A 15605-nucleotide genomic window follows, 5' to 3' on the forward strand; every position below is an offset into this window, starting at 1 on the left:
CAAGCACATTATAGCAGCAGTGTGTATAGCTGAGTGTGAGTGCAAGCACATTATAGCAGCAGTGTGTATAGCTGAGTGTGAGTGCAGGCACATTATAGCAGGAATGGAGAGGATGGGAAACACAAGGGCGGACAGAGACTGCAGGGAGCATGAAGGAATGAGCAGGGCAGATGTGGGCACCGTATAGCAGCACTCTCTGTCCGGGGAGAGAGGGGTTACAGCTATGGAGAGATTACCTCCACAGTCCTGTCCCCTTATGTGAGCCCCAGCCTGAAGTGGATCTGCTATAAATTGGAAGGTGAGGGAGACTTCCTGGGTCAGAGTACTGTGCTGCAGACCCCGCTATGCAGGCCATGCCCCTCCCCCACTCACGCTCCCACCCAATACGAGGAGCTCTTTAACCAAAGCAATGCTCTTAAACCAAGTCACAATTTTGAAAAACTGTGAGCTCTTCTTGCAAAACGCTCTTAAACCACGTTACTCTTAAACCAAGGTACCACTGTATATATATATAATAATGTACACACACACACACACAGTGGTGCCTTGGATTAGGAGCATAATCCGTTCTGGGACGTTTGTAATTCAAATCACTGTTAAACCAAAGCAAATTTTCCCATAAGAAATCACTGATCTGCAGACAATTGGTTCCACACCTCAAATATACTGATTATTATAGCAATCAGCATGTGGTGTATAATGTATAGTAACTGTATAACCCTGATAACACAGCAGCTGGATATGTGATATATAAGTTTCTGTACAGTATAGCAATCAGCATGTGGTATATAATGTATAGTAACTGTATAACCCTGATAACACAGCAGCTGGATATGTGATATATAAGTTACTGTACAGTATAGCAGCATGTGGTATATAATGTATAGTAACTGTATAACCCTGATAACACAGCAGCTGGATATGTGATATATAAGTTACTGTACAGTATAGCAGCATGTGGTGTATAATGTATAGTAACTGTATAACCCTGATAACACAGCAGCTGGATATGTGATATATGTTACTGTACAGTATAGCAGCATGTGGTATATAATGTATAGTAACTGTATAACCCTGATAACACAGCAGCTGGATATGTGATATATAAGTTACTGTACAGTATAGCAATCAGTATGTGGTGTATAATGTATAGTAACTGTATAACCCTGATAACACAGCAGCTGGATATGTGATATATAGGTTACTGTACAGTATAGCAGCATGTGGTGTATAATGTATAGTAACTGTATAACCCTGATAACACTGCAGCAGCTGGATATGTGATATATAAGTTACTGTACAGTATAGCAGCATGTGGTATATAATGTATAGTAACTGTATAACCCTGATAACACAGCAGCTGGTTATGTGATATATAAGTTACTGTACAGTATAGCAATTAGCATGTGGTATATAATGTATAGTAACTGTATAACCCTTATAACACTGCAGCAGGTTGTAGATACAGGATTGAGCTGCAGATCCCCATAATGCAGTAGTGTAGTACAGCAGGCTAGAATAGAGAAGCAGGGCTGCTGTCAGAGGGCTGTGTGGTCACATTACAGCAATGGGGAAGGGGTGTGTGTTTAGCATGGATCAATCAGGAAGTGAGAGTCACAGAGCTGTGCAGGAGGACAGTGACAGAAACTTTTCTATACAGCAGTTTAAATAGCTGAGTGTGAGTGCAGGCACAATATCGCAGCAGTGTGTATTGCTGAGTGTAGGTGCAGGCACATTATAGCATCAAAGTAGGAATGAAGTGGATCTGCCATGATTTGGAAGGTTAGGGAGACTTCCTTGGTCAGGGTACAGAGCTGTAGAACCAGCTATACAAACCACGCCCCCCCCCCCCAGTACAGGGAGCTCTTAAACCAAAGCAAGGCTCTTAAACCAAGTCACAGTTTTGAAAAACTGTGAGCTCTTCTTGCAAAACGCTCCTAAACCAAGTTACCACTGTATGTATATTATTGATATCATATCATATATATTATGATATTTGGCTGTGTGTGTGGTTTGTATATGATGTTTGATTGTCTTGGACCCCAGAGATACATATTAGAACAGCCGCAGTAATAGAGGATTTGATATTTTTTCAGGCGGTCTTTTCCTCCGTGTTTTACTTTGCCTCCGTTCCTCTCTACCAAGGATTCCTCATCATTGGGTATGTACACTATTCTGCTACTAATTGTAAAACTCTGAAGGGGTATTCCAGTCAAACATAACCTTTAATATGTTGCTGCCCATGGTGAGACTAACAATTCCTTCCATGCTTGTTATTGTTTATTTAGTCTCCTTCCCCAAGTTCTGAGCTGCTGCTGAACACAAAAATCTGTGTGTGAGCTTTTCTCTCTGTTTCCCCTTCCTCCCCCCTCCCTTCTGAGACAGCTGATGTAAACAAGTGCCTGGCAGGTTGTATCTGCAACATTGTGGCTTCTTTGTAAGGCTGGGAGGGTTATTCCGAGTTTAAGTTGCTGTTATTAAGCCTTCCAGCATTAGAAAGAAGCTACAATGTTGCAGAAACTGCCAGTCAGGGACTTTACATCAGCTGTCTCAGAAGGTAGGGAGGAGGGGGAAACAGAGAGAAAAGCTCACACAGATTTTTGTCTTAAGCAGAAGGTAGCAGCTGAGAACTGGGGTAAGGAGACTGAATAGATAATAACAAGTATGGAAGGAATTGTTCACCATGGGCAGCAACAAGTCAAAATTTAATGTTTAAGAGGAATACCCCTTAAAGGCTGTGACTGTATACTCCATCTTGACTATAACACAGGGGCTGGAGATGTTTGAAGAACAGTTTACATCTTCGTGGTACTGTACTGACACGTATAACAGTTTGCATCTTCGCGGTACTGTACTGACACATCATGCAGCTGGATTGGCTTTTATTTAAAAATCCTAGTCTAGCCTGATGTCTGCTCATTAGCCCTGATAGATTCAGCCCGATGTCAGAGGGTCCAGGACACCTCGTCCGTCACCTTTCTGGATCCCTCCCCTCCGTTCATTCAGATAACCCGCTCATTGCTGAGCACCAGATAGATGAAGGTTCTTGAATTTCAGAGCGGTGAGAGAAGTGTGAGTAGAAATAATCCTCGCCGGGTCTCGGGGAAGTGCGTGCGCTCGTACGGATATACCTCTCTGTTTGTTGTAATGGCCGTTGTCTGCAGGCTGAGAAGGCTGAAGGCCGTACAGGGATTAATGGCTTACTATTTTCACTTTATTCCGCCCTTCCTGAGCGTCCTTGTACAGTATCAGGGATTGCGGAGAGGCCGCTCCACCCTGCCCACTTGTTGAGCGCAGCTCTTTGAATGTTCTGGCCCCTTGGGTCCTGTGTGATGTAATCAGGATGAAGAATGGGTGACGGCCAAACCCTCCCGAGCCTGGACGCTTATTGTGCTCTGACATTTCTATCAGGAAAAGCCAAAGTCGTGAGTCAGAAAGGACCCAGAAAACGTGTTTTTTTTTTTTTTTTTAAAGGGATTTTGGATAATGTCCTACCTGCTGTATGCTGCCAGTATCCTCTGTATGAAGTGAGGGGAGAGTATAGAGAGTCACTCATAGCTCCTGTGTGTCATATATCATGGATTTCCCAGAAATCTCCTGTAATCCTCCATATTCTGCCACTTCCCTCTGAATCGTGCGCTTTACTCTCCGCAGATATTCCACAATCTACACAATGTTCCCAGTCTTCTCTCTTGTTCTTGATAAAGATGTGAAGTCTGAGGTGGCGATGCTGTATCCGGAACTGTACAAGGATCTACTAAAGGTAAAGAGCGGCCGTTGCTTCCACAAATTACCGCGTTTCCCGGAAAATACAGTATCTTCAATTTTTGCTCCAAAAGATGCGCTAGCTTTTTATGAAGAAGAATTCACATGTAACATGTACAGGAACAACACACAGTATGGAAGCTTCTGGCCACCAGGGGGAGCTCACCACAGCACACTCGTACAGCACAGCAGAGACAACGCACAGTATGGCAGCTTCTGGCCACCAGGGGGAGCTCACCACAGCACACTCGTACAGCACAGCAGAGACAACGCACAGTATGGCAGCTTCTGACCACCATGGGGAGCTCACCACAGCACACTCGTACAGCACAGCAGAGACAACGCACAGTATGGCAGCTTCTGACCACCAGGGGGAGCTCAGCACAGCAGGGACAACGCACAGTATAGCAGCTTCTGACCACCAGGGGGAGCTCAGCACAGCAGGGACAACGCACAGTATAGCAGCTTCTGGACACCAGGGGGAGCTCACCACAGCACACTCGTACAGCACAGCAGAGACAACGCACAGTATGGCAGCTTCTGGCCACCAGGGGGAGCTCACCACAGCACACTCGTACAGCACAGCAGAGACAACGCACAGTATGGCAGCTTCTGACCACCAGGGGGAGCTCAGCACAGCAGGGACAACGCACAGTATAGCAGCTTCTGGCCACCAGGGGGAGCTCACCACAGCACACTCGTACAGCACAGCAGAGACAACGCACAGTATGGCAGCTTCTGGCCACCAGGGGGAGCTCACCACAGCACACTCGTACAGCACAGCAGAGACAACGCACAGTATGGCAGCTTTCTGACCACCAGGGGGAGCTCACCACAGCACAGCAGGGATAACGCACAGTATAGCAGCTTCTGGCCACCAGGGGGAGCTCACCACAGCACAGCAGAGACGGCATACCGTATGGCAGCTTCTGACCACCAGGGGGAGCTCACCACAGCACAGCAGGGATAACGCACAGTATGGCAGCTTCTGACCACCAGGGGGAGCTCACCACAGCACAGCAGGGACAACGCACAGTATGGCAGCTTCTGGCCACCAGGGGGAGCTCACCACAGCACAGCAGGGACAACGCACAGTATAGCAGCTTCTTGCCACCAGGGGGAGCTTACCACAGCACACTCGTACAGCACAGCAGAGACAGCATACGGTATGGCTGCTTCCGGCCACCAGGGGGAGCTCACCACAGGACACTTGTCCAGCACAGCAGGGTCAGAACGTATGGTATGGCAGCTTCTGGCCACCAGGGGGAGCTCACCACAGAACACCTGTACAGAACAGAAGGGACAGTGTACGGTATAGCGACAGGTGACAGGGTTTATTGACAGGCTTTGTGTAGCTCTACATCTGGCAGTAGGGGATGGCGGCAGGCAATGGGCCTTTTGATGCCTTCTCTGAACATTTACAAGTGACGGCCGCGGAAAGGAACATCAGGGTTGGCAGCAGGTGACGGTCTTCATGTCCTTTATGCGGCTTCTCTGCAATGAACACTGAAGGCAGGGGACAACGGTGGCAGGCTAAAAAGAATCCCAGCTGCATTCCCCGGTGTTCTGTTCGGCGGCACACTTCCAAACAAGCTTTGCTAGCACTTACTTTCGGGGGAGGCCTTATATTTAGCAATTCAGCAAAACCTCTGCTGGGACTTATTTTCAGGGGACGTCTAGACGAAGTCGTCATAACAAAGAGAACACTGCAGGATTATTCTAAAGAAGCTCTAATTTTTAATAACTTGTTGGAGATGTGTGTATGTGAATGGGATCTGTCAGCCCTGTATGATGCAGACAGGGAGATGAAACATGAGACACCCATCTCTTAGCTCACGGCTGTTTGCTGTTTGTTATAAAACCATGTTTTCCTTCTAAGTTCAGGTATTGTATAGGACGAGCTGAGCTGCAGTCTGTACGCCACCTCTGCCACACTTGGAATTAGAAACTAAAACATGATTTTTTTTTAATTATGTTCTTCATTTAATTGAATTTTCGGTTCAAGTTAGATGCTGACAGGTTTTCCTTGTGTTTTTCAGGGACGGCCGCTGTCATACAAAACTTTCCTCATCTGGGTACTGATCAGCATTTATCAAGGTGTGTGCTGCCTTCTGATGTCACTGTGCAAAGTGTAATACATTGTTACCCTCTGGTTGCTGGATCTTATAGATTTAGCTTTATTATCATAAAGTCTGGGCTGAACCAGGGCGGCCAGACTCACTGAAGGATCACTAGGATGTCATCACTAGGATATATTGTACCATCACCTTATGGTTTATGGGGGCCAACCTCTGATTCTAGCATTGAACCACATTGTGCCCCTTTTCACTTGCCTTGTACAGTGGCATCCAGTGATATTGGGTTTTACATTTGCCAGCTTCATCTACATTGTTCTCAGAAGTCCTATGTATCCAGGAGTAGAGATGATCGAACAGCTGAAAATCTTAGATTCTATCGAACTCGAACCTTGTGGGACCTTCCGCATTCATTCCTGATGCCTTCCCGATCCGTGGGGAAGCAGGAGACAGCCCGGGTACCGCCTGGACTTCCGGGATACAGCCTATTACCTAGGTACCCGGGCTATCTCCTCCTTCCCCACGGATCGGGAAGGCATCAGGAATCAAATACGGAAGGTCCTGCAAGGTTTGAGTTCGATAGAACCTTAGATTTTCAGCTGTTTGATCATCTCTATCCAGGAGGACATGTTCTGATCTGCTACCTTTGCCTCTCTCTCCAGGGAGCATCATCATGTATGGGGCGCTGCTGCTCTTCGAGTCGGAGTTTGTCCACATTGTGGCCATTTCCTTCACCTCCCTGATCCTGACAGAACTGCTGATGGTGGCCCTGACCATTCAGACGTGGCACTGGCTGATGATTGTGGCCGAGCTTCTCAGCTTGTCCTGCTATATCGCCTCCCTTGTTTTCTTACATGAGTTCATAGGTAAGAAGCATCAATGTTACGAGTAAATGTCTGTGTGAGGGTCTATTCACCTGCTTCATTCTAGTGCAGCAAAAACTAAAGCTACATGGGGAAAACTGTGATACATGGGTCTTCTGGGCTTTGTAAAGAGGCAGGGACAGGGTTAGGAAGTATTATACTCACCCCCCTGGATACTCCTGCACCATCACTGGAGTCCCAGGGGGCGTGTCCTGCTGATGTCACTGTGCATGGGATCACTGCAGCCAATCACAGCCAAGTGCACCTGACCAAAGGGGGGTGAAGCTTTTCCTGCTCTGAGCTCTAACAAATTTAAGGGAAGGCTTGGTGCGCAATGTAGCCTTCAAGCCACACCCATTTCCCCTGCTACATCCTCCCAGTTTCTGGAAGCCACGCCTTCTTATTAAGTGACCGGTTTATTGTGTGCAAATTACACCAGAAATCTGACGGCAAATCTTCTCACATCACGAGAGGCCACAATTCTCCCAAATTCTCTATTGTTCTGAATTTGAACAAAATATAGCATCATTAAGGGTACGTTCACACTTGCCGGATCCGCAGCAGATTTCATTTAAATAACTGAACACAGCATCAAATCTGCTGCAGATCCTGTAGGTGTGAACGCACCCTTAAAGTGATAAGACTGCAGGTACATGGGCGGGACGGATGTGAGTCACCGGGACTTCCATTTACACCTTAACATCAGGGGTTCTCTGTATTTTTTTATGTGGCATTTCTTAGAAAAACCACAAGTGTAGAGGAGCGGAGACTTGTATATCTTGTATGTTCTACATTCCTGGGGAGTGGAGAGGGATGATTGACAGGTAATGACTCCGCCCATCATCCTGCTGCAGCAGTCACACAATGCTGGCTGTATAGTGAGGCCCTGTGCATGGGGCAGTACATGATTCTGACAGCTATTAGTAATATGAGAAGAAGTCTGATATTTACATTTGGCTTTAGTTGTACGGGAAAAAAACAACGATCGATTGGACTAAGGGAGTATATAGGGAGCTCTGGGGTGTGTGTATGTGTGTGTATATATATATATATGTATGTATGAAGCTCTGGGATATATAGGTCTATGGGACGTTGAGCAGGATAAGTAAGAGTACACACTTATACAGGGTATGCTGTCAATCACTAGGTGTGGGCAGGGTTTCAGGACTCTTCCTGTCTTTCCTAGGAGTCCTGTCAGGATTTATCCTGCTCCACGCCTGTATTTTAAAGAGCTCAGCTTCTCGCCCTCCGTCATACATTGTTCTTAACCAGGAAAGTGGACATAATCTGACATCTCTGTCCGCTGCAATTCACAATTCAGTATCTGTAGGAGCAACCTTTGTCCATGTCAGGAACTGTCCAGAGCAGCAACAAATCCCCATAGAAAACCTCTCCTGCTCTGGACAGTTCCTGACACGGACAGAGGTGGCAGCAGAGAGCACTGTGTCAGACTGGAGAGAATACACCACTTCCTGCAGGACATACAGCAGCTGATAAGTACTGGAAGACTGGAGATTTTTATATAGAAGTAAATTACAGATCTCTGGGTTCTTATGTGTGAGAACAGTACAGATGTGGTAGGTACTCACTATACACACACTACCTGTCTCTTGTCATGTGTTTCAGATGTTTACTTCATCACCACGGTGTCCTTCCTGTGGAAAGTGACGGTCATCACGTTGGTCAGCTGTCTCCCCCTTTACTTCCTCAAATACCTGAGACGGAAATTCTCTCCTCCCAGCTACTCCAAGCTGACCTCCTAGGATCCCAGTGAATGTGGACACCACCAATGCTGCTTTTATGGACTAGGGATGAAGACATTTACTGGAAATGATCAGCGCTTACTGATCATTCATCTGTGGGAACAAGTGATACAGGGTTTCTCTCATCTCAAGCACTAAGAGTTATATTGTGGCTTAAATGCCCGAACCAAGTGTTACAGGGCATCATATCTGCAAAAAAGACCAATGATCCGGCCAGAAGATCCCAGTATCCACCTCCTCATCTGCAGGGCCGGGAATGCCTGGACTGGGACCCCAGTGATGGGCGACCACCAGGTGGACTGAGGTGGTCATCGCCTGCATTTACCTCCATTGCGATCTGTCTTTTTTGTTCTGTCCCTTTAACAATGACAACTGTTGTGTCCTCATGGAACAATATACTAGTGTATGTGACATTACAGACAATAGGAGTCATACAACGACATGCAGGGCTATTCCCGAGACCTGCCAGCAGGAGTACGGACAGTACAATGGCACTTTCAGAAGCTGGCATGGCTGCCGCCTGGTGACGTGGTGGTGGATGTCGGCACGTACTGTATATATACTGTCTCTCCTGTATGTGAGGTCTGGATAAACTACTGATATTGTGAAATAAGAGCCACTTACTGATAGTATAGGTGACACCCTCCAGCAAGCATGACCCCCAAACACCACAGCCTCTCTACATATAAGCGGCCTCTTCCCTGTTGTTGTCTATTGACGAGTGCCAAAATGAGCGCAGTCTTTGCCAATGTGTTAGATAGTGTCAGTAATGGACGCTGCACGGGAGAGGCTTCACTTCTGCATGTTACACGCACGCACCCAGTGTACACCGCACAGTCTCCTGAGCACAGTCCGCTGCCTAATCCCTGAAGTAAAGGGGGGAAGAAGCAGGCTATATCCATAACTAGAATATCCGCTTGGTACAGGTACCGCATGTTTCTCTCTATGTTCCAGCGCGCCGCAGATCAGGCCTGAGGCCGGGGAAGCAAACACCTTTGTATACTGTAATCATATGACAGCTTTTTGGGATCATTGTCATCCATGTGCACTGGGATATGAAGAAGCAATATAGCAAACATCCATATACCTGGGTCTATGCATAGTGCGGCTCAGTGGTAGAAGCCACTGCAGCCAGTCCATAGGACCACAGTGAGTGGCATCTGACTAGTACAACGAGTCTGTGTGACCCGCCAGGGACGGCAATCATGTCGGTCAGCATAGAATAGGGATCATATTGCTATCTGTACCCGGGTCCCCATCCTATAGGACACAATACATATAGGGGGGCTCCTGTACTGGAATCACTATAAAGGGACGAGCGCTCCGAGCAATAAGCCACGTTATTGTTCAGTCACAGCCGGTTTACGTTGCAGTTCTTTTTATTTCCGCTATTTTACCGTCGCTGAGTATCGTGTCGCTGATGGTTTTGTAATGTATTCCATGACCTTCTTATTTATTGTCCTGTGGATGGAATCGAGCGTCCGGCTGAGGACTGAAAAGGGATCTGTAAAGAAATAAAACTCATTTCTCCTCAAACGTCTCCTTTTCCCCTCATTTCTGGGAATACGTATGGAAAGATCTCTATTTGCTGGAGGGTTAGCAGGCGAGACGCCTCACTCTGGCCATTAGGTGGCGCTTCACAACCAACACAGAGCAGATGATGGATTCTAGAACCAGACAGCCCCAGAGTTCCTGACTATCCCACAGGCAGCTCCAGTGGTCAGTGATGCTGCGGGGGGCTGCCTGGGTTTAGTCTGGGCCTGGAGCGAGAACTTATTATCCAGTTTAGGTAATGACAGAAATAGTAAGACCTGCGTCTAAATAGTCCAAACAGATCTGACCAAATGTTCCCACATCTGATCATAGATATAGATTTGTATCAGCTTCATCGGGACGGACTGAAGGGGGCGAGTATTGGGGTATAATATGGTACTACTGTATGCAGAAGTCAAGGCCCATATGATCTTACAGAAAAGGCATGCCTTAAAGGGTTTGTCCACCATAAGACTTTCTTCCAAAAAGGCACCACACCTGTCTTCAGGTTGTGTGTGGTATTACAATTCCATTCCCTTCCATGTAACTTAGCTGCCATACCACAAGAGCGGCGCTGTTCCTAGATAAACGTAGCTTTGTTTTTTCAATCCTAAATAAGGGTCCTTACACACCGAGGAAATCTTGTCGCTGATTCCGTGCGCGCTGCCGCTTGACTGTCTGCCTGGTTTGGGGGGGGGGGGGGGTGTGTGTGTGTAAAAGACGGAATCTGTGACAAGTTATCTGTGTGATTTCCTTAGTGTGCAAGGGCCCTTACACCCACAGGCTTAGGCCTCATGCACTAGGTCCTGTAACTGTAATGTAAAGATTCAAATCCCATAGGAAGTATATTGGAACATATTGGAATTAAAAGGGGGGGGGGGATGGGTGATGGTACATCGATAAGATACACTATTGTTTTATGATTGGTGGGACCAATTGTAAGAATAACGGGCCCACTGCGCTGGTGTAGGAGCGGCGCCCTCTTCAGAGCGTTTCCATACACAGCAGTGCCCCTAGCCATCCAGCTGTGCAAGGAACTGTGGCCAATGATATTGACTGCACAGCAGCCCCCGGGACCCTGCTTCCCTTTGATCACTCCTGTACTATGGCTGTATGAGAAGGGAATACCCCTGTATGTGGTGACATGAAGCGTGACTCCACAATCCCTCACTGTGGTTGCTATGGTCTTCCTATTGTTGGGGCTTTCCTGGGATCCGGCTGTCAGCAGACACGTTAGTCATCAGAATAGAGATGAGTAACGGAGGCTTCTTACCGCGGCTTATTCACAGTTTCCTCCTTCACCTTCACTTCATTTGCTGGGTTTGTGTTGGAATAAAGCTCTGGGTTTCCAGCCCCTGCAGTTATTGGGGGAGACGTCTGTTACATAACACGGTCCAGGTGATGGGGTGGGCGGACGGGTCATAATAGCCATAGTCATAGAGCAGTCAGACGAGCCGAGGACGCCCCTGTCTGCCAGCATCATCACACAGCTATAACCAGACAGGCCGAGTACACTGCCAGCACACACCACCGGTCTATGGGGGGGGGGGGGGGAATAGTTACCCCATCGATAGCAGATGCTCCCCACTAAGTACCCCTGAGCATATATAAATACATACCATAGCAAGCCCAGTAACCGCAGCCTGACACACTTAGAGTGGGCTGCACCTAAAGTTAGATTATTCCAGATCTTCCTGGTTCATGAATACAATGCCAGAGTACAAGTAGACTGACACTTATGAGAGGGAACGTGTCACCTGGATGAATCACATCCCGATACACACTGCTTTTCAGGATGTCCTACAGTGATCCTACATGGGGGATATTATCTGCACAGAGATGCCTAACTGCTATATGGGGGCACAGATACAATAGCGATGAGGCAGCACTCCAGTTCACTTCAGTTTCTCAATGAAACCTTTTTAAAGCAACACATCATGTGTTGCTTGAAAAAGGTTTCATTGAGAAAATGAAACGTATTGCACATATGGGTGAAGGTAGTGAAGGACCGTGGAAATCCCGGCTTGTAGCGGGCGCTGGTGCAGAGTAAACCACAGATTGACGTGGTATAGTGCATATGGGTGAATAAATTCACCCTACTATATGGGGGCACGCAGGAAACCTAACTACTATACAGGGGCACAGAGGACACCTATACTATATGAGAAAAAGCCTGAAATATTTGTCTGGAAGATTCATCTTCCAGACATCTTCACGATCTTCACGATGGCCTGAACCAGATGGGAAAAAGTGAGCAACTACGATCAGAGAAGACGCCCCCCTGTGATTCACTGATTCTGATACTTTTACAGTCGTTGTTGTCTTTATTGTTGCCACATTTTTGCTCCACAAAGGGACCCGCTGAGACACTGTCACACTATGGCCCACAGAAACCTGGAGCCAGCCTTATCATAGTGGAATGACCAGTGTCCCAGCCCTCTTATGATAATGGAGTGACCAGTGTCCCAGCCCTCTTATGATAATGGAATGACCAGTGTCCTAGCCCTCTTGTGACAATGGAATGGCCAGTGTCCTAGCCCTGTTATGATAGTGGAATGACCAGTGTCCCAGCCCTCTTATGATAATGGAATGACCAGTGTCCCAGCCCTGTTATGACAATGGAATGGCCAGTGTCCCAGCCCTCTTGTCACAATGGAATGGCCAGTGTCCCAGCCCTCTTGTGACAATGGAATGGCCAGTGTCCCAGCCCTGTTATGATAGTGGAATGACCAGTGTCCCAGCCCTGTTATGATAATGGAATGACCAGTGTCCCAGCCCTCTTGTGACAATGGAATGGCCAGTGTCCCAGCCCTCTTGTGACAATGAAATGGCCAGTGTCCCAGCCCTCTTGTGACAATGGAATGGCCAGTGTCCCAGCCCTCTTGTGACAATGGAATGGCCAGTGTCCCAGCCCTGTTATGATAGTGGAATGACCGGTGTCCTAGCCCTGTTATGATAATGGAGTGACCGGTGTCCCAGCCCTCTTGTGGTAATGGAGTGACCGGTGTCCCAGCCCTCTTATGATAATGGAATGACCAGTGTCCTAGCCCTGTTATGATAATGGGATGACCAGTGTCCCAGCCCTCTTGTGGTAATGGAGTGACCGATGTCCCAGCCCTCTTGTGGTAATGGAGTGACTGGTGTCCCAGCCCTCTTATAATAATGGAATGACCAGTGTCCCAGCCCTCTTGTGGTAATGGAGTGACCGATGTCCCAGCCCTCTTGTGGTAATGGAGTGACTGGTGTCCCATCCCTCTTATAATAATGGAATGACCAGTGTCCCAGCCCTCTTGTGACAATGGAATGGCCAGTGTCCCAGCCCTCTTGTGACAATGGAATGGCCAGTGTCCCAGCCCTCTTGTGACAATGGAATGGCCAGTGTCCCAGCCCTCTTGTGACAATGGAATGGCCAGTGTCCCAGCCCTCTTGTGACAATGGAATGGCCAGTGTCCCAGCCCTCTTGTGACAATGGAATGGCCAGTGTCCCAGCCCTGTTATGATAGTGGAATGACCAGTGTCCTAGCCCTGTTATGATAATGGAGTGACCGGTGTCCCAGCCTTTTATGATAAAGAGTAGCAATACACTACCACACAGCAGTCACATGAAGCTCCCAACACACTAATGCAATGCCAAAACTACATTAAAGTCTCTCTGTCGTTATAACTTTCAAAATCTAAATCGACAGTAGATGTGATATAAAGCAAGTTTGCAATATACAGTCATAATTGTTGTTGTTGTTTTCATACTGTAAAACAAAGCTATACTTACCAGAAATCCAGATCCAGTCTCCAGAAGGCAGATTTTCTGACTTGTGCTGGTTGTAAAAAAACAACAGACTAAACACAGGAATTTCGGCCAGTACCGAGAGTAACAGCTCAATGTGTCCATCAATCACATGACTGCTGGGAAACACGGGACTTCCTGTGGGAAACACGGCACTTCCTGTTTTCTGACACTTTGAGAAAAAAACAGTCAGAAAACAGGAAGTGCCGTGTTCTCCATGATAACTTAAAAAAAAAAAAAAAAAAAAGAATTTAAATTGCAAACTTGCTTTATATCACATCTTCTTTTGATTTAGATTTTAAAAGTTATAACGACAGGGAGACTAAGTCATTGTTCATTATTTTTGGGTCTCTAACAACTACAGCTCCCATCATTTCCTGGCAGCAAAGGTGTGCAATAATATAAATATATTAGATCTTGCATGCCTGGTCAGGATATAGTGTAAGGGGCCTATTACACAGGACGATTATCGTACGAAAAATCGTTATATCGTTCAAATTTAAACGATAATCATTCTGTGTAATTGCAGGCAACGATCAAGACGTCGTTCGTATGTCGTTGATCGTTTATTTAGCTCTGAACCTAAAATTATCGTTAATCACTGTAATTCCACATTCGTTCGCTCAAGCTCCGCATTTTTTCACTAATCATTCGGTGTAATAGCACATAGTCCATTGTTTTGCTGGGATCAGACGGAATAAATGATCATAGTAACGATCGCAATAACGACCATCGCTCTGTGGAACATGGTGAACGATTTCAGGTTAACGATAAAAAAAATCTCGTTTGCGATTGTTTATCGTTAGTCATTAATCGTTAAAAATCGCTCTGTGTAATAGGACCCTAAGGAAATAGTCTGAGGACCTGGATGTTTTATCAGCAAGGTATACAAGGATGACTAAGATATGGAAGGCGGTATAAGGCATGGAGGTGTGTTTCCATACAGTGTTCATCAGGATCAGCAATGCGATGGATCTTTCTGTATATTATAGCTATATACTTAGGATCAGGTGGACGCACCCTTTCAGCCGTGATTTCATCAGTTCCTGGAGTCCCCAGCTGACAAATAGCTTACACATATTTCAGGTATGAGCTCTTCGCTTGCCCTGTATTATAGATAAGACTTTGCGCCAGTTCGGTATTAAGTGCACCTATTTTGCAGAAATTTCCAAGAATTCCGCTATGAAAACGTTCACCTCATTTTTCCACATAAAAAGTTAGAATTTGTCTTTTCCAGTGAAACGGTTCGGCGTTTAGCAAAAAGAGAAGGGCTGGAACCGCTCTCTAAAGTCGTAAACTTCTAATCCGTCCTATGACAAAACAGGGAGTTTTCCAAGGCGCTCTGCTTATAGATTTTGTGCTTTGGAACTTTCAGGCTGCGCAAAATGTTCCCAACTGCAGAGTCTCTATACAATGCGCGTTTTTTCCATGATCGAAATGGAAAATGTAATCAGGTCGCAGTGCGGTGGCTCAATCTATTGTGCAATACGAGGCTATAACCGAAACAATATCATGATCCCATAATCTGTGGGATATATAACATACTAGTACAATGGCCACCGATACGTGGATGTATGCTGAGGTAATAAGAACCACATCGATGGACCAACACGCTAAAGAACAGAAACTTACCGCCAAAACAATCAGAAGTGTGTAACACAACAGATCAGTGATCCCTACAGTGTATGGGGCTCCGGAGAAGAAGTGTGTAACACAACAGATCAGTGATCCCTACAGTGTATGGGGCTCCGGAGCAGAAGTGTGTAACACAACAGATCAGTGATCCCTACAGTGTGTGGGGCTCCGGAGCAGAAGTGTGTAA

General features: G+C 46.6%; 1 protein-coding gene and 1 long non-coding RNA gene across 2 annotated transcripts in view; one reads left to right on the top strand and one right to left on the bottom strand.

Annotated features, from left to right (window-relative positions):
* The window catches only part of ATP9A (ATPase phospholipid transporting 9A (putative)), a 99901-nt gene extending 89899 nt beyond the window's left edge, over positions 1-10002 (top strand). The window contains exons 24-28 of the mRNA XM_069953591.1: positions 2097-2161; positions 3655-3763; positions 5805-5862; positions 6503-6706; positions 8330-10002. Of these exons, the coding sequence (XP_069809692.1) occupies positions 2097-2161; positions 3655-3763; positions 5805-5862; positions 6503-6706; positions 8330-8466 (573 nt within the window). The 3' untranslated portion in view covers positions 8467-10002. The remainder of the gene's footprint in view (positions 1-2096; positions 2162-3654; positions 3764-5804; positions 5863-6502; positions 6707-8329) is intronic.
* The window catches only part of LOC138772871 (uncharacterized), a 60376-nt gene that overhangs the window by 7750 nt on the left and 37021 nt on the right, over positions 1-15605 (bottom strand). The window lies entirely within an intron of this gene.

This window comes from Dendropsophus ebraccatus, chromosome 14 (genome assembly GCF_027789765.1).
Source record: "Dendropsophus ebraccatus isolate aDenEbr1 chromosome 14, aDenEbr1.pat, whole genome shotgun sequence".
Classification (NCBI taxonomy): domain Eukaryota; kingdom Metazoa; phylum Chordata; class Amphibia; order Anura; family Hylidae; genus Dendropsophus; species Dendropsophus ebraccatus.